This window comes from Electrophorus electricus, chromosome 20, assembly GCF_041902795.1.
Source record: "Electrophorus electricus isolate QZ-2024a chromosome 20, ASM4190279v1, whole genome shotgun sequence".
NCBI classification, from domain to species: domain Eukaryota; kingdom Metazoa; phylum Chordata; class Actinopteri; order Gymnotiformes; family Gymnotidae; genus Electrophorus; species Electrophorus electricus.
In genome coordinates this window covers 8,230,644-8,249,454 of record NC_137516.1, presented here as the reverse complement: position 1 = coordinate 8,249,454, position 18,811 = coordinate 8,230,644, and the positions used below count along the sequence as shown (strand labels likewise).

The 18,811-nt window shown below is 44.2% G+C and overlaps 1 protein-coding gene across 6 annotated transcripts in view; it reads left to right on the top strand.

The window, feature by feature from the left end:
* bsna (bassoon presynaptic cytomatrix protein a) overlaps positions 1–18,727 on the top strand; it is a 94,876-nt gene extending 76,149 nt beyond the window's left edge. Inside the window, exons 5-14 of one of the 6 annotated variants that reach the window (XM_027012390.3) lie at positions 110–6,613; positions 6,719–6,880; positions 8,770–11,146; positions 11,569–12,353; positions 13,740–13,833; positions 14,684–14,815; positions 15,042–15,098; positions 15,527–15,661; positions 16,117–16,210; positions 18,564–18,699. In XM_027012390.3, the coding sequence (XP_026868191.3) occupies positions 110–6,613; positions 6,719–6,880; positions 8,770–11,146; positions 11,569–12,353; positions 13,740–13,833; positions 14,684–14,815; positions 15,042–15,082 (10,095 nt within the window). In that variant the 3' untranslated portion in view covers positions 15,083–15,098; positions 15,527–15,661; positions 16,117–16,210; positions 18,564–18,699. Of the gene's footprint in view, positions 1–109; positions 6,881–8,769; positions 11,147–11,568; positions 12,354–13,739; positions 13,834–14,683; positions 14,816–15,041; positions 15,099–15,526; positions 15,662–16,116; positions 16,211–18,563 lie in introns of all 6 variants that reach the window. The other 5 variants (XM_027012388.3, XM_027012387.3, XM_027012391.3 and 2 more) reach the window with 5 other exon arrangements.
* The last annotated feature ends 84 nt before the right edge of the window (positions 18,728–18,811 follow it).

The window sequence follows — 18,811 nt, the reverse complement described above, 5'->3', positions numbered from 1 at the left end:
GCATCGCAGTGACTTTACTTCAGTCACTGGACTCAACTCTAACATTGGGAATACAGAGTAATAAGTCATTATTATTTTTTGTTGTATTGTGTTTTCTGTGGTTCCCTAGGAGACAAGCAAAACGAACAGCACCCATGACCTATCACGGAGCCCACAGAGTTTGAGTGATACAGGCTACTCCTCTGATGGGATATCAAGCTCACACAGTGAAATTACTGGCCTCATCCAGGAAGAAGAGATCAAGTTAAGTGAGAGGGGTTTGTCTGGGAGTCAAACACCACCAAGCCCCTCAGAAATAACTAAACTGGAAAGCTCCATGCGACCTCTGCTAGAGTCAAAGGTATCTTCTGATGGCGAAAGAATACGCAGCAAAGAGCGTAGTAGAGAACGCCACCACAGAGACACTGATGGCAGAAAGCACAGATCTCACGCACCATCAAACAGTCCAGAAGACTATGACTCTGATGAGGAGCTGGAGGACATCTTGGAAGAAGAAGAGGATCCGGCTGACTGGGAGGCCAAACGAGAGCTCAGAGCAATGGCTGCTGCTGGAGATGAAAAGAAAAAGAAAAAGCTGGAACCTGCAGAAATGACGGATGAGGAGTTTATGAGACGGCAGATCATGGAGATGAGTGCAGATGAAAATGAAGATGAGGAAGAAGAAGACATGGAGGAAGAGGAGGAGGAAGAAGAGGAGGAAGAAGAGGAAGAGGATGAAGGTTATGGCTATCAAAAGCCAAAAAAGATACACAAGCACATTAGTGACTCAGGAAAAGAAAAGCGCCGTCTTACCCACCATTCAAGCAGCTTTGAGGAAGAGAGCAAAACAGCCAGTGACATCTACAAAGGATCAGCTGAAGAGGGGGAGGAAGATCTAATGGGTTCACAAGGAGGCTTACGGAGATTCAAGACTATAGAACTGAACAACACCAACAGCTACAGTCGAGACATGGAACTGAGCAATGAAAATGATTTGAGCTTGGACAGAGAACCTGAACTCGAAATGGAAAGCCTTACAGGATCTCCAGAAGAACGCTCAAGAGGAGAGTACTCCTCTACTCTCCCACCAACTACTTCCAGTTACACCTCGGGAACGTCTCCTACCTCTATTTCCTCTATGGAGGATGACAGTGACAGTAGCCCTAGCAGGAGACAGCGCCTAGAAGAAGCAAAGCAACAGAGGAAAGCCAGGCATCGATCCCATGGCCCACTCCTTCCCACCATAGAAGATTCCTCAGAGGAAGATGAGCTAAGAGAAGAGGAGGAACTTCTGCGGGAACAAGAAAAGATGAGAGAAGTGGAGCAGCAGCGAATCCGAAGCACTGCCCGGAAAACAAAACGTGACAAAGAAGAGCTGAGGGCACAGAGAAGAAGGGAAAGGTCCAAAACTCCTCCCAGCAACCTGTCCCCGATTGAAGATGCTTCTCCAACAGAGGAGCTGAGACAGGCTGCTGAAATGGAGGAACTCCATCGTTCTTCCTGTTCAGAATACTCACCTTCAGTCGACTCTGAGGCTGAAGGCTATGAAATGTCATCCAAGCTCTACAAGTCTGGCAGTGAATACAATTTACCAACATTCATGTCACTTTATTCTCCTACTGAAAAGCCAGAGACTACACCCTCAACAATTATTACAACTACCTCCTCAAGTGGCAAACCTCTAAAGAGTGCAGAGGAAGTTTATGAGGAAATGATGAGGAAAGCAGAGATGTTACAGAAACAACAAAAGCAACAGCAACAACAGCAGTCTCGATCAGCACAGCAGTACAGTACCAGTGCCTACCAAGAGGAGGATAGACGTAACGGACAGCAATATGATGATGAGTATGAATACATTGACCAAGATGATACGGGCTATGAGAATGAGGAGGCAAGTGACATCTATGAAGAGATTCGTCAGACCTCACAGAATATTACTAAGCAGTTGGATGATCAAGTGGAAATGGATGTGTCTTACCAAGATAAACAATTGCTAGACACAGGAACAGCCTTTGCTAAACTTGTGGAACAGAGTAATGCCCTTCTCACTCCAGGCACGAGCCCAACACAACTCTCAGCTCCTGTATCATTTGCTGAAACAGGAACAGGAGGGCGAATACCTGATGTCAGAGTGACCCAGCATTTTTCCAAAGATGGACATAAAGATGGACTCAGACGTCATACTGGCAAAAATGGCATCACACCTGCAGCAGCTGCCACCACTATTGCTGCATATGGAGTATATGCAAGGGATGCTGTAACTGTCTCACAAACCAGTACCAGTCAAACAATGACTACAACACAGTCCACCTTGTATGGTCGGCAGACAAGCAGCACTGCCACAGCCACAACCAGCATTTCAAGTGTGTCCAGTAAAATAGCTGAAATCACTCAGGCATATAGTCAACGTGAAGGAAGAAGAATGTCAGACAGTAGAGTCCAAATGAGAGAGACTGCAACACCATCAGATACAATAACTGAATCTCGTACTCCTAAAGTCTATTCATACTACAAAGGGAGTCCACCCCTTTCACCTACTTCACCACCATCTCATAGTCCAGTTCGATCTCCTTCTAAGAGAACAGCTGAATTTTCAAGTCAGACTTTCAGCCCCTCAATGGTAGCACCCTCTGGAGGTTCTGGCCCCACATCTCCTGTTATTGCTCAGGCCACCCAGACACCTCATAGGGCCATTTCACCTCGCCTCTTTAGACAACAGTCCTCTCAGGATGCCCCATTCATGGTGATATCTATTGGATCTGAGCCCACTAGCCCACCAAAGCCAGTTACTGTTAACACTGCCACCTCACCCTTGTCTTCACCAACAAAATTTAGCCGTCAGTCAACATATGATGCATATTCACCACCTGTAAGCCCTCCTGACACACCACCACACCAACAGGCACCTCCCCATGGTTTCTACAGAACTTTTAAGACTGAGAGAGTTGATGTTGGAACAAGCATGGTAACTACTGTTAGCACTTACACTCGTGGATCACTGTCAATGGAAAACATATCTCTGTGCCGTATTTCCACAGTTCCTGGCACTTCAAGAGTTGAGCAAGGACAGAGGCTACAGAGTGCAAGTGTAGTGGATCTGAGGTCAATTGCAAAGTCAGCTCCAGTTATTATGACAGATCAGGGAATGGACTTGATTTCCTTGGCCACAGAATCCCGAAAGTATTCAGGGAGTGTTGAAGGGAGCCCCATCCGCCAAACCACAACTATACAACCCGTCATCATGAACTTGAATGTCCAGGAACAGCCACACGTGGCTGTTTCCACAGCCACAACTGTCAGTGTGACTGTTGCTGCCTCTATGTTCATTTCTCAGCCCAAGTATCCTGTGGTGTATGGTGATCCTCTTCAGAACAAGGTTGACTTGACACAGGGCATGGAAACTATGGTATGCCTTGCACAGAACAAGCCACCACCAACTGACCCTTCTATACCAAATATTGATGCCAAGTTAGAAGACCTCAGTATTCAGCAGCATCAATTACTTAGACAGCAGCAGAAGCTGCAGCAGCAGCAACAGATCTTGGAGCAGCAACTTAAACATCATCATCAACTTCAACAACAGGCTGCATCTTTTTCAAAGATTAACTTATCCAGTCAGTTGCCACTATTAAAGAAAGACTTGATAGTCAGCCAAACAAATGCTGCCCCAGTGGTCTGTGCAATATCTCCAGGTGTGGCACCTGAGATGTACACCATTGGAGGGCCCCTTGACCTGAAAGGTAAGGCACCAGAGGCAGGTTCTTCGAACCTGACAGCTGCTCAGCCTCATGTTATGATGGTCCAGATGGATGGCACAGCACAAGGAACTCTGACCCAGTTGATCAAACCAGAGGAAAGCCAGGATGTAGTGGATCTAACAGGACAAATCAAGAAAGAGAACCAAGTGGCTTGCTGTGATGTAGTTTATAACCTGCCCTTTGGTGGTAGCTGTGTCAGTAGTCCATTCTCCCAGAAACCAACAGCAGAAGATGCCACAAATGTTACTGAGCCATCAAGGCCTCCTTCTGCACCACCTCAGCACTATCAATCACTAGAGTCAAGACAAGAGAGACAACCAAGCCAAGATTTTGCTTCGAAATCATACACATTGCCATTCCCTGGCCGGATGCAACCATCCATGTCTGAGACTAATCTTGCAGAAGCAGGGCTCCACTCCTATCCATCAAAGCTTGATCCACACCTGCAAGCTTCTGGAGACTTAGCCATGGATTTAAGCTCGGTGAAACAGGGCTATGAAGGAGGATACTTTGGGATGGGAATTCAGTATGGCTCTTACACTGATCTTCGTCAGGGAGATGTGGGAACAGCCCCTCTGCCTATAAGGAGGTTCAGCTCCTTGTCCAATATCAGTTCTGACTATGGATACTCATCCCGTGATCTTTCTAGTTTCCAGGAGTCTAACCTTGCCCAGTATAGTGCCACTACTGCCAGAGAAATTAGCAGAATGTGTGCAGCTCTTAATTCAATAGATAGATATGGCAGCAACCCTGATCTTTTACAGTTAGGTACTGGACGAGGAGGTGGCCTTCCTGGTAGATATAATCTGCAGCAGGGTCCTAGACCCAGCTTCATGTATGGTCCAGATGGAAAGCCCCTTTCCCAAGCCCTCACCAACCTCATCAATGCAAGACAAGCAAGCCTTAGAGCCATGTATCCATTAGCTATTAGATCAGCTGACGGCATGATATATTCAACGATCAACACACCCATTGCGTCCACAGTGCCAATCACTACTCAGCCTGCCTCTGTACTGCGTCCATTATTAAGAGGTGTTTACAAGCCATATCCCACACCAAATATGACACCAGTACCTCTGGCCAGCCTCACAAGAGGGCCTGTGGCACCCAGAATGCCTCTCACAGGACAGGCACCTTACCGTTTCCCAACACCCAGCCGTCTTCCTGTTGCAACCTCTGCTACTGTAAATGAGTCAATTGCAGTCACAACAGAACAGGATGTACCTGTCTATCTTGGAAAGTCTTCAGTAAGCACATCAACTCATGGGACATCTGCAGCACTAACTCAACCTTGTGCTGCAGCCAGTGGTACAAGCTTAGCAATGCCTGTCTCAACACAGGTAGTTGTTTCAGAAAGCCACTCACAGCCTCAGCAGCAGCCAATAAATCTTTCTCAGCCACACTTTCACACCCAGGTTCCTGCCCAGCTTCCAGGAAAGCCTCTAGGAGTACAACCTCCACCTCCACTTGCACACTCTTATCATCCCACTCACAGTCAACTTCCAGCTAAGTCTGTTTCAACACAGCTACCTCCTCTAATGCAAACACCTGCAACCACTACAACAGCTCTGGGAGGTCCTCCACAACAAAAGGAGACAGAGGAAGAAAGGCTACATCGTCAACAGGAGCAGTTATTACAATTTGAGAGAGAGAGAGTAGAGCTAGAAAAATTAAGGCAGCTGCGGCTTCAGGAAGAGCTTGAGAGAGAGCGTGCAGAATTGCAGCGGCATCGGGAAAAAGAGCATATTCTGGTACAGCGGGAGATTCAGGAATTGCAGACAATCAAGCAGCAGGTTTTGCAGCAGCAACAGGCTGAAAGAGAAAGCCAACTGGTTATGCAGAGAGAACAACTGGCTCAGCAGAAACAGCAGCTTGATCAAATACAGTCCCTTCAACAACAGCTTCAGCAGCATCTTGAGGAGCAAAAGAGACAAAAGACGGCAGCTGCAGCCGCAGCAGCTGCAGCTGTAGCCAGTGCTAGTGCCCAACTTGTCTGTGACCAATCTGGCAGATTTATTCAGCCACAAGACCTGCCTTCAAATTTGCCATATGGGGATATTCAGGCCTCTTCTCGGTCCCTGCCTAATTCTTCATCTGAGATGTGCTTGAGGAATAACGAGGGGCAAGTAGAGAGTAGGTCTATGCGGAAACCAAGATCAATGCCTCGTCTACAGGATGGTGGTGAAGGAGAGGTAACAATGTTTTCTTTGCCTCGCAGGAATGTAGACAGCAGTGTACAAACAGATGATGAGGATGGAGAAGAAAGATATTTGATGTCCAGAAAAAGAAGGACTAGGCGCAGTGTGGACTGCAGTGTTCAAACAGATGATGATGAAGACAAGGCAGAGTGGGAGCAGCCTGTCAGGCGGAGACGTTCCCGGTATTCCAGACACTCTGAATCTGGGGCTGATCCTAAAACCGAAACTCCTACTTCAACTGCAGCCGCCAAAGTTGCTTCATCTAGCATTGCCATCCAAACCATTCGGGACTGCTCTTGCCAAACGGAGACTGAACAACTAGGGAGGATCTCCCCAGCCATACATGTCACTGTGCCAGACCCTAACAAAGTTGAGATTGTCCACTATATTTCTGGTCCAGAGAGAACTCAGAAAGGGCAAAGCTTAGCTTGCCAGACTGACCCTGAGGCCCAGTCTCAAGGTGTGGTGGTACCACAAATTAACGTAGCCACCACTATTAGCCCATATTCCAGCAGTGCACAACTTGTTGGTTCAGCAGATCCATTATCCCCTCGTCAACAGGGTGTTGCAAAGTTCGATAGACGGAAACCAGATCCCTTGGACATTGGCTATCAGCAGCACCACCTGCACAACGAGTCATTATCAAGTGTGATTCGGCAACCACCTAAATCCCCTCAGGTGCTGTATTCTCCTGTATCTCCTCTGTCTTCACCACATCGCATCATAGATTCATCATTCTCATCTAGTGAGAGGCTGAATAAAGCCCATGTCACTCCGCAGCAGAAGTCATACACCGCTGAGTCACCACAGAGACACCAGAGTCTACCGCGGCCTATGAAGAATGTTCAGAGATCCATGTCGGACCCCAAGCCCCTTAGTCCCACAACTGATGAGCAAACCAAGGCTAGAATATCCCTTTACCAGCAACAAGCACTTCAAAGTCAGGTATGACCAGATGCATATACTGTGTAATCTATTTTAAGAACACATGTAGTATTGCATTTATAATAAATTGAAGCTTTTTAAGGTTTTGGATCAAAGACAGCAATCTATATTAGTTCAAACAATATTCTGATAATAGTGCTTGAAATAAAGTGCACTTACATGTTTCTTTACTATAACGTTCTCATAACTTGGCATTGTTGCAGAAATAATTAGATATATTGATCATTGTAAAAATATTAATATTTTAAATTATTTAATTTTCGGAGTTCAATACATTGACAGTTTTAGTGTTTGAATGCTTTGAGTTACATTACCTTTGGATTTCATCTTTCAAGACAAAGATATTTAAGAATTTTACTGACTATGGGCTCTGTTTTCATGGACATAGCACAAACAAGAATAAGGCATAAGACCATGGGCATGTTACTGTTTTTGAGACCAGCGCAGACACACTAATCTGGCACAGTGGTGCACAAATTTTTTTTAAAAGAGGTTTAGGTTAGACTGAAAGCAGATATGAAAGCAGGTGTGCCATTCAGAATAACTCTCATTACCTTTAAAAGCGTAACGTGATCCAGTAATGTGATCATGGCAGTGAACGTACAGGAATATGCAGGCAGCAAAAACGAAACTTCATAAATTAAGAAACAGACATACTTGTTAGGGAAGTACAGAGTCACCACTCCAAAATATATGGCATTATATGAAGCAGTCCTTCCAAGTCTAGTAACATTAAACTTAAATCTCTTTCAGTGGCATTCGATAACTTATCATTCTTATCATTTGATAAGAACAATAATACAATAATAATAATTATTAACAATACCAACAATAATTATGATAGACAAAGTCACAATAGAATAGTTTTGTCCTTACAAAAAATATAACTAAATTAGTTGTATTTAGTTTGTAATTGTGAGATATATTTTTAGTGGGGTAATGTTTGTGGTCAAAATCCCGTAATTGGATTTTGAGTAATTGGAGTAACTGTCTGCATGAAGTGAGGGAAATACTAAGAGTAGGTCTGAATAAGCACTGTTTTAAGACAATATGGATTTAAAAGCACCAGCATATTTTAAATATCACACCCCCTGTTGTGCCAATCCACAATCCTGTCACAGGTGCATTTATTTCTGTCTGCCAAATTAACAAATGGTGATAAATGCACTGCCTCCCTATGAAATTAGGAAACTGTATCATTAGGTGGCTTTAACACCCCAGCACAGCCCTGATATTAAAACACTTTTAATGTACTCACAAAAATTATATGCAGTGAATTGCTTAAAAATTTTAACTCCTCTAAAAATGTTATGACACTTTAATTCCAGCTAGATCTACAGGTTCAGCCAGACAAAAGGAGTTAAAAGGACAAAAGTTTTTTTTTGTTTGAGCTGAGTTCATTATTCATTAGATGTTCCAATAAATAGTGAATGGGTTTGTATAAATAAAATCTAGTACATCTGATACCGGTCGAGTCCATTTAGGGGGTTACGCTTGGCCATTGATGATAAGCACTGAGTGTTTACTTCCCCCCTTATACTTATATTAGGACTAAAACATTGCAAACACTTGGTTGTTATTTTACATAGAAAGAGGTCAAGGAGGACCCTGAAGTCTCTGAATTTGAGCCAGCCCTGGAGCCATGGGGATCAGTGACCCCTGGCCATAGATCACATAACAGCTTTAGTTTGCATCCCTGCTGTGTGCCATTGAGGGGAGGGGGTCATTTTAAGTGACTATGGACTCTACTGCAATTTTCCATACTGTAATTTTCATATTTATACATTTTATAATTTGCAAATTAATTCAGCACTCTAGTAACTTCAAACAATTTGCATGCACTTGACCCCTTTGTTTTCCACGGCCCATGTTTTCCATGTTTTTTATAGTTGGCGGCACTCCAACAGAGCTCCCTCCTGAGAAAGGTTAAACGAACCCTGCCAAGCCCCCCGCCCGAGGAGACTCAGATGCCCATGGTCACTCCTGCCCTGCCCCAGATGTATGTGCCCTCTGTGCCCTCCCTGAAGGCTGGTTCTCGTCCAGGTCTGGCAGCCAAAGCCAGCCTCCTGAAGGACCTCACCCATGAGCTGAAGGCTGTTGAGCAGGAATCCACTAAACTACGGAAGCAGCAGGCTGAGCTGGAGGAGGAGGAGAAGGAGATTGATGCCAAACTTCGATACCTGGAGATGGGCATCACACAGCGAAAGGAAACTCTAGTGAAAGAGAGGGAGAGGAGGGAGTTGGCATACTTGCGCTGCATGGGTGACACACGAGACTATATGTCAGATTCTGAACTAAACAACCTTCGTCTGGCAGCTGCAGCTGCATCCTTCGAGAGCAATGGGCTTCTGACAAGACCCAGCACGGCACCACTTAGCCATTTTACCAGTGATCTGAACACTGCTGCACAGTTTCCCCCTACATCGTCATTTGCGTCCTACCAGTACCCACAGAACCAGTCAACAGTATCTGCACCACAGGCCTCCACATTCCAGAGCACTGGATTCAACCAGCCTCCCTATCCTACAGTCTCCCAAGCCCAGGCTCTCCCCCAGCCGACACCATTGCAGACCCACCATCCCACCCCATCTTATCAGGGTCAAGGGACCTTCCCCTCCCAGAGCTTTCCACAAAGCCAACCACCATACCCAACAGACCATACCGTGCTACCTGCAACCCAGCCGAGCCACCCAGGGTTCCAGCCTCCTCCACAACCACATGCTGGTCCAACTCCTTACCCAACGCACACCACGCCATACCCGAGCCAGGCACCCCCCTACCCGGTCAGCCAGACGAGTACCTACCAGCCGCCAGCAGATATACTCACTGTCCATCAGAGGCCACGTCAGACCTCACTGGCAGATCTTGAACATAAGATGCCGACTAATTATGAGGTTATAAGCAATCCTACTGTTGTAGTAACAACCTCTGCTCAAGATTCTACCTACAGCCAATCTGGTTTGGCTCCATCTTATGGACAGTACAGCACAACAATGGCAAGCACATATGGGCCATACTCCACTACTGTTTCAAGTGCTTATGGTGGGTACTCAACCACAACAGCAAGTACATATGGGCCATATACATCAACTTCAACAAGTAGCTATGGACAATATGCTACAACCACAGCAAATACCTATGGGTACACAACAACTACAGCCAGTTCATATGGACAGTACACCACTACTGTTACCAACACATATGGTCAGGCAACACTGTCCGACCATGTGCACTCCGTGGATAGCCCCTCTACTTATACTAGTGATGGCGTTTATGGTTCTTCCAACCTGGAGCAGAATGTCTCCAGGAACTACGTAATGATTGAAGATATCAGTGAACTAACCAAAGAGGGCATGGGCACCACCACCTCAGACCCTCATCGCGGTGAGGGCCACGGGCGATATGGGGGTGATGGACTCCACACACGAGGGGGGAGCTCCTACGGCAGACCAGAGGACGAGCGTGACGCAGAGATGTACGACCATCACCATGGCAGGGGTAAGAGCACCGGCAGCTACCAAGCGCGAGGGGCAGATACGCATGGCCGGGTAGTGGGCAGCTGTAGCATGGGTGGGGGGTCCTCATATTACTATGATGACTACAAGCACTCAACAACTACAAGGGCAGCCCAGAGGCACTCCTCAAAGAGCCTGGCTCCAGCTGTCATGTCCACCAAGAGGAGTAAACATCGTAAACAAGGTTTGGAGCAGAAGATCTCCAAGTTCTCCCCAATTGAGGAGGCTCGTGATGTGGAGGCTGATCTGGCCTCATACACCATGAGCACCTCTACCACAAGTGGTTATGGTACAGGTTCCCGTACGCGGAAACTCCAAGATGAAATCTATGGGCTGCGGCAGACTACATATGACCCGCATCGAGGCTACTATGATGATGAACGTCTCTATGGCTATGGCAGGTCCCGCTCAACTGGTTATGGCATGGATAAAATTTCTTCGCGGGAGACAAGCTACCGAAGCAGGTCTTATGAACGGGACTACACAGACCGGTCATACAGAAGCAGCTGTGGTCACAGCGGACGGCCTGCTTTGCGATCTCAGTACTCTGAAGAAGAGAGTCCACTCAGTCCCATGGGAAAGCTCATGGGGAATAGGCGGGCCTACTACGATCCATCTAATCCATATGGCTCAAGTCACTCTCTCCCTGATGTGCAGGACCATATTCGAGACCTGCCACGGACCCATGTCTACAAGCCCGATGATATGTACATAATAGACGATATGTATTGCGCTGTGTCTGACAGTGAAGGTAATTGGGTGCTGAATGCCAGAGCCACTGTCTACTTTAAACATCCCCCACCCACCCAGAGAAAGAGAAAGAGTAGCAGATGTAAAGGAGTCCAGTGCATGCCTATGTTGTGCTTTCAGGCTACAAGCTTTCGTCAGAACTGACTGTCAATGCAGTGATGAGTGCCAAAATTGCATGAACACTTGTGTAATCTTTTAATTTCCTTTTATTTTTTTTTTTCTGTTATGCATGTTTTCCAAAGATATAGCTCTGGCATGTAATATCAGAAATGTCTGAGTAGTGTTTAAGTTGGGCAGTTTTTTTGCAGTGCTACGCATGGGCATTAAGCTCTAGCTCTCTTTTTTGTTGCATGACCATAGTCTGCATGACTCTTTCACCGACCAAAATGGAGACTGATTGTGATTTACTTCTGGTTTCCAAAGCCTACCACCTTGGCCAGGAGGAGACTGACTGGTTCGAGAAGCCACGCGATGTTCGTGGTTCCCGTCACTACAGCAGTGGCCATTCGTCCACTGGGAGGCGAAGCCACGTTAAGCACACATACCATGACTATGATGAACCTCCAGAGGAAGACCTTTGGCCACAAGATGACTATGGTCACTCTCGCCACACATCCTCTCGAGAACACCGTCACCATGGTAGTGGAAGCTCTGGCAGGCACTCATCCTCCCGCCACTCTGATGAACCACGCTCTTCTCGATCGTCACGCTCCTCAAAGGACCCATCTGTGCGGCACGACTCCCGTTCCATGTCCTCTTCTTCTGCGAAGAGGGGTGACTCTCGGTCTCAGGGCTACCACTCCTCTGACTACTCCCGTGACCCTTCAGGCCACCACCATGGCTCCCGCTCTGGTAAGCAGTCCTCCCACCACCAAGGGTCTTCAAGCAGGAAGCAGGATCTTCAGAGCCACCAATCATCTTCTCGACAGCCAGGTTCAACTGGGACAACGCAAAGGGCTCCAGCTGCATCTTCAAGCTCAAGCAGGCAGCCTGCTTCCCAGCAGCCACCTGATACCCAACAGCTGGGCCAGCGAACACAGCTACAGCAGCAGGCACAGACATCAACACCCAGGCCAGGACAGCAGACACCTGCAGGGAGTGCCACGCAGCCACAGCCAGCACAAGCCCAGCAACCTCAAGCCAAACCTGGACAGACTGGGCCTCCAGCACGTCAACCTGCTGCAGGAGGGCAACCAGCACCTGCTACGGTGAGCAGTGTTGTTCCTATATTAACTATGGCGCAACATATGTAAATTTGGGGTAACCTAAACTAATAGGGTCACAAAGTTGATGCAAAACCTTTTGGGCGTTTCGTTAAACATGTAGCAATGTTAATGCATTATTAATAGTCCTGATTCATAAGATTCTAAAACAGTCAATTTTACGAAGAAGTGTACAGAGGACATCAGTGGGGTGATTATGCATGGTTTACTTAAGAGTAATTATGGATATGTCTAATTGTTGCATTGAGGCATAATACGATCAAAATGATCTGTATTTCCTACACCCAAGCTGGCAGAAACTTTTATATCTTCATCATTTTCATCGCTGGATCCGTCTTCCTAACACCCACCATTCAATTCGCTTCTCTGCTTTGATGTCCTGCCCTTCCTCCTGCATCTGTCCATCCATTTTAATATACCAGTTTCTACTCTTATCGTTCCACAAGCATCCATGCATATCAGTGGTCTGCTCATCTTTCTTTTGGCTTTCTCTCTCTCATAACACTTCCTTCACTTTTTTTCCTCAAATTCTGTCTTCTTCCAGCATTGAATTTGAAAAGGACCAGCTCACCATACACTGTTAATTTAATTTTTGCTGAGTTCATGTTAGTAGGCTCTTATCCTGTTTTCTTATTAGCTGGCTATATACTGAGTGAACAAAGCTATTACAGACTGCCTTTCTCCTTATCACGATAGATTTCTCATTGTTTGCTTTGTGTATACCCCCAAAAGGTTAGCATTGCTCTTCATTGGACATATACACTCAATAGCCACCAATTAGTCTTGGAAAATGTTGAGTGAAAATGCATTGACAAAATTGTAAAAGCAATAAATAAATTGTAGATAAACAAATAAATATTTTTAGCATGCATTTACTTTATAGGTGTTTCTTAGCTGTATGAGAATATACCACTGATTGATTAACCACCACCCCCCACCCCCCAAATATGTCAGCAACATGAAAGAGCATGTTGTAATAGTATAGTATACCAATTAAAATAGATAATACTTTATCCAGACAACTGTTGATGACAGAAACAAAGGATGACTCTGGACCCCAGAGATTTACAACATTAATTAAAAAATAACCCAGAGAGTAATAGTGTGACAACAGAATGCAAAGTGCTTTTACTTGCAAATTATCTTTTACTTGCAACTTGTGCTCCGTGAACTGAACAGAATGTGGTTTAAACAGAATTTGATGGGGAAAGTGCTGCTTCATTGCTTGTCTGAGACTGTGTTCTTAGAAATGACTGCTTAACATTTGACATACATGAAATACATACATGACTTTATGCAATCAAAGCCAAATGTTTATTATTAACCAGTGAGTTTTGCTAAAAATAACCACAGGTGTCTTGTCTCTGATAGACTAAGCCAGAGCCTACTCCTGCCACTGCTATTGGAGCAAAAGCAGTCACCCCTCAGCCTGCCAAAACACCCCAGCCTCCGCTCACAGGGATAGGTGAGTCTAGACCTATGTACACACACACACACGCATGCACACACGTTTATTTTAATGTCTTGTCAGGACATTGGGTCATATAGATCTCACATGTACATATCATGTTATGTCATAAGTCTAGCCATACAAAAAACAATGCCCTTTACCTTAAAAGACTTTATCTTATCAGGACCATCTTGCTATGTAGTCACATTTTAATTTTAGTTAATTAATTAATTTTAGTTAATTTTGCTGCTTCGGAAGCTTGGTTCTTCTACAGCAAGAAAATGGACGGTAGACATCTTTGCACAATAGGTACAAAATGTTAGAAGAGTACTGTTCTGAGGAATCATGGAGGCCATTAGAACTATAGCAAATTTAACTGTCCTTGCTGTAACATTTTTCATTGTATTAAAGAATTATCACACCATCCTGAATCAGGTGTGCTAGAACAGGAACACAGGAATGAAGTATTAGCCTATTAGAAGTTACACAATACTTTGTCACAATATAGCTCACAAATCCATGTGTTCTCACTGTGTTCACTAGCTCCAAATTTCTAACTAGTGGTTCAGAAAAATAACATCGGGGTATTTCTTATTAATATGAATACAATGTCCCTTAACAAATCTCTGCACAACCACTACATATTCATGCAATTATGAGAGACAGCTACATCAAACACATGTGAACACACAATAGCCCATGCAAAGAAGCAAATGGTCTCTTGGACATTAACCTCTGTCTGTTCCAGTTTGTTTTTGTTTGTTTTTTTTGCATGAAATCTTTCTTCTTGGTACTCAGGGATAGGGCCACTAGGTTTAAGGGGTAAAGTGAAATGACGAGGCATCTGCCCCCTACTTCTCTGCAGGCTCCAAGGCGGCCCCGAGGCCTGTTGGAATAGGCAGTGCGGCCGCAGCTCAGCCTGGTATGGAAGGAGAGAGCGTGCTGTCTAAGATCCTGCCCGGCGGGGCCGCCGAGCAGGCTGGCAAGCTAGGAGAAGGTGAAGAGAAAGTACCTTAAAAGTTAAAGTGCTTTTCATCATGGCACACTGGGCTACACCACCACAACGCTATACCACACTGTTCGCTGTTTGAGGATTTCGCTAATGTATTGAAATGAAGCTCTGAATCAGACTGTGATTTTCTTCTCTGGTACTTTCCCAGTACCTGCGTCTTATTTATTCCCTCTTTATCTCTTTCCCCCTTTTTTTAACTACATACAAACAGCAATTTCTGGATTTGGCAAGAAGTTCACGTCCTTGTGGTGAAGAGGTCCAACTAAAGGTAAGTGACCGAGAGAAACACAAGTGAACGCAAGAGCACGCAAAGGAAATATCACGGTACCATCAATGTTTACATTAGGTCCAAAAGGGGTGGGTGTGTGTGTGTGTGTGTGCACGCCTTCTGTTTCATAATCTTACTTATAGGTTATAGTTACAGCAGATTGTGTGGTGGCTGAGGAGGGCTGAACTGCAGAATTAGGAGAGAGAAGGGTAAATAGAGTGCTGTAAAGTGCATTTGTGTAGGTGATTAGGCATCTCCCAGAGTAATTTGGGGGGGTCAAATTGGGCATTGTGTGGGAGAGTGCTTCTTAGCGTGTGTTGTCATGTAACCTCTAAATAAATGTGAATGTATTTGTGTGTGTGTGTGTGTGTGTGTGTGTGTGTGTGTGGGTGGGTGGGTGTGGATGTTCCTAATGTTTATCATTTTAGGATGTCTACAAAATGATGGAGGATGTTAGGTTTTGTACTGGAAAACCCTATGAAGTTCCCCTTCTTCTGTGTTTTAATTTTAAAAGAATGAGAGAGAAAGTGAGAGAGAGGGAGAGAAGTCATCTAGGTTCCCTGGTAAGAACTAAGTTTAAATAAATGGCTACAATGTGATTTGATTGTACAATTGCATTATAGATAAAGGCTATATGTTACTAGAGTTACTAGACGTGGATTTTCACTGAATTTTCAGGCCCAATCACCAATAAATACACAAAAAAAGAATGGCACAGCTGCAGTAGCACTTTAGTTTGCAAGCAATGCTAAGCACAGCATGCTAAGGAAGTAATAAGATGGATTATTTACCAAATGTTATGCTTAACTCACCAACTCCTGCCTGCAATTAACAACAGAGATCTCTATCACAAATAATGAGTTTTGTTTCAAAATAATGTTGTGGGCTGTACATGATTCATTAAGCTAATTGCATTTTCTTAATTAATGATTTATAATTGCATTCTATCTTAATCTAACTGAATTGGCTTCTTGTAAATTACCATGAAACTGAATTTCCATGTCTTCTCTGCTTTCAGCCAACCAGGACTGGAATCACAGGACTCTGTTCAGCCTAGGCCTAGGCATACGAACACAGAGGGACTACACTGCTTTCCTCTGGCAGGCCAGACAGTAAGCAGTGATCACAAATCAATGACAATTATTACAATAGCAGGATTTAAAAGTACAACATGCTTACAATGAATATACATTTAAATTAGAAGCATTTTCAAATAGTTTCTTGTTGTATTTGTGACACTTTCTCAAAATGGTAGATCATGCTGGAACACCCCTGTGCTACCCTGAAAGTAGCAAGGGAAAACATACAGAACATTAGCTATTGTGACTGGAAGCATGTAACGTGCTCCCCTGCTAGCTAGGACTAATGTAACACAGAACATTCAGTCCTGACAGCAGTCAGATAGTTCATAGATAGGTGGTAGGTCAAAGGTCACTGAATGTTCATAGGTAGAGTGTTATTTTAATCGGACTGCTGTCATTATAATTACCTGATAGTGATACAGCAGAGCAAGCCCAGGGAGTCTAAGTCTAACCATAGACTACAGTCAAAGGGAACCGCGAAGTCGGATGGTACAAACTTTCCTGAAGCTCCGTGGCTTTTACCATGTTTCATAGCTCTAGTCTGGTATTTCCATAACATCCAAACCAAACGTTTACACGTTTGCGCATATGGACATACCACTGACCATTGTCAACACCTCTGGTTATTGTGACATTTTCAATAGTATCTTTTGCACTCCCACATTTATACTCCAATGTCATCATTAGCTCTGCCAAACACAATTCAAACAACAACATTAACTATGGGGGGGGTGCATTACCCTGGGTGGCTCCCAACCAGGGTAATGCAAGCCTAAATCAACAAAACAGGCCAAGCTAAAAGGTTCTAAAAGTAGGCTGCCTTTAGGAATCATTGTGTCACAGTGCACATTGAAAGAGTAGAGAGAGAATAGAAAGTATGACTGGCTTGAATCAGGCACACTGCTCCAAAGAAATAATTCAAAAAATTATGACTAGACGAATGAAACACTATGTTATGTTTTCAATGTGTGCTTATATTTAGATGCATCACATCAGTAAGGTTAACACTAGCTTTTCAGGGGCTTCCAATGTTTCTTTCTTTCTCTCATGCACACACACACACTCTTGACAGTCAGTAATGTACTGGACAGAATCAATGGAGCAGTAACATTATGAAACCGCCACTCTCACAGCCAGTGCCGTTTTAGCGCAGCCAGCCACTCCGTCGGCTCGGAAACAGTGGAGACGCAGTGCTCAAGTGACTGGTTGATCACAGGACTTCAGTGGTGTTGTATTCCATATTCCCCATGAGACCCCAGCCTCACTTTTCATAACCCACTAATAACAGCTGCCTCAGTTTGTACTACAGATGCCAGAAAAAGACACTTATCTGTGCAATTGAAGTCAATCTGCTGTGTTGTACAAAATGTTCAGTGCTGCTATTTTTACCTGAATGAAAAGCATAATCCTAATAAGTAGAGTAATGTGTTAATAGCATAAGCCAAAATGGCATAGCAAACTGACAGCAGCAGTTTAGTTAGGTTGTGTTTCTCGAGCTTGATCAGCTAGCAAAAATTGGAGACAATTAGGACTGAAGACTTATGCTGTAGAGACAAGCTTATATACCCACACACACACATGCAGACACTCATACAAACACACACACACAAAGTTACATTCAAACAGGCAATCTCAAAAGCTGTCACAGACAATGAGATAAATTCCAAACTCCAGTGCAAACATGGATTCTTTAAGAGCACACCAGTATTTATAGTATGACAAAAACATCACAATGATTCATAATCCATTATTCTTTAGTGAATGACTGTAACCAGGCAATGGGTGTGAAATATCCAATTGCTTTTAGCATATTTGAGTCAAGCTGATCAACCTGAAATATTTATCACTTTTCTGAGCTGGAAGACTCCATGCTGTCATAAGAGAAAGGATGCCACATGATGAAAGCCAACATTTCAATTACAGTGGCTTCCCATTGGAAAGAGGATAATTGGGTGTAACAATTACTGAGGGAGTTATTCTCTCATTCATGTTTTGTAGTGGACAGAGTACTACGAATAGATCATTTCTGATTTCACTGCATAGCATGTGATGTTGGACTGGATTACATAACTCACAGCTGTTGTCAGTTATCTTGTGAGGGAACTATTTATATATTTGTGTCTTTTGCCACCTAGTGGTGTAAAAAGACAATAAACAATTCTTGGAATCTGACTTAAAGGTATATAGCATGATTTTTCCAACTTAAACGTCATTACATTCTTTCTGATATGTGCTCAAAATGTTTATGAATTTATGAAAACTGCAGCACATATTTTGGCCTTATTGTGATAATGAGTATGATGTGGAAAAATGGTAGAGCAGCTATTAAATAAATTAACATATTATTATGTAAAAGCTAAGCCTAACAAATTTCTCCCTACAGGATTTTTCTGTGTATTTTATGCAGGTCGCTCAGAGGTTGGATTCACTCAGTCATCCCTGTTCTGGCAAGCAAACATGACCAAAGATACAAGTATCAAGATCCCCTACTGCAGCCATTGCAGCCTGTGAGCTTTTCTCTCAGGCCTCCAGAGGGCAGTGTGAAAAAGATGATAGAAGGCAAAGATCTCCACATGTCCTGCAACAGCTGAGTGAATGAGCAACTCTAAAATGTTGGTCTCACATAGCTTC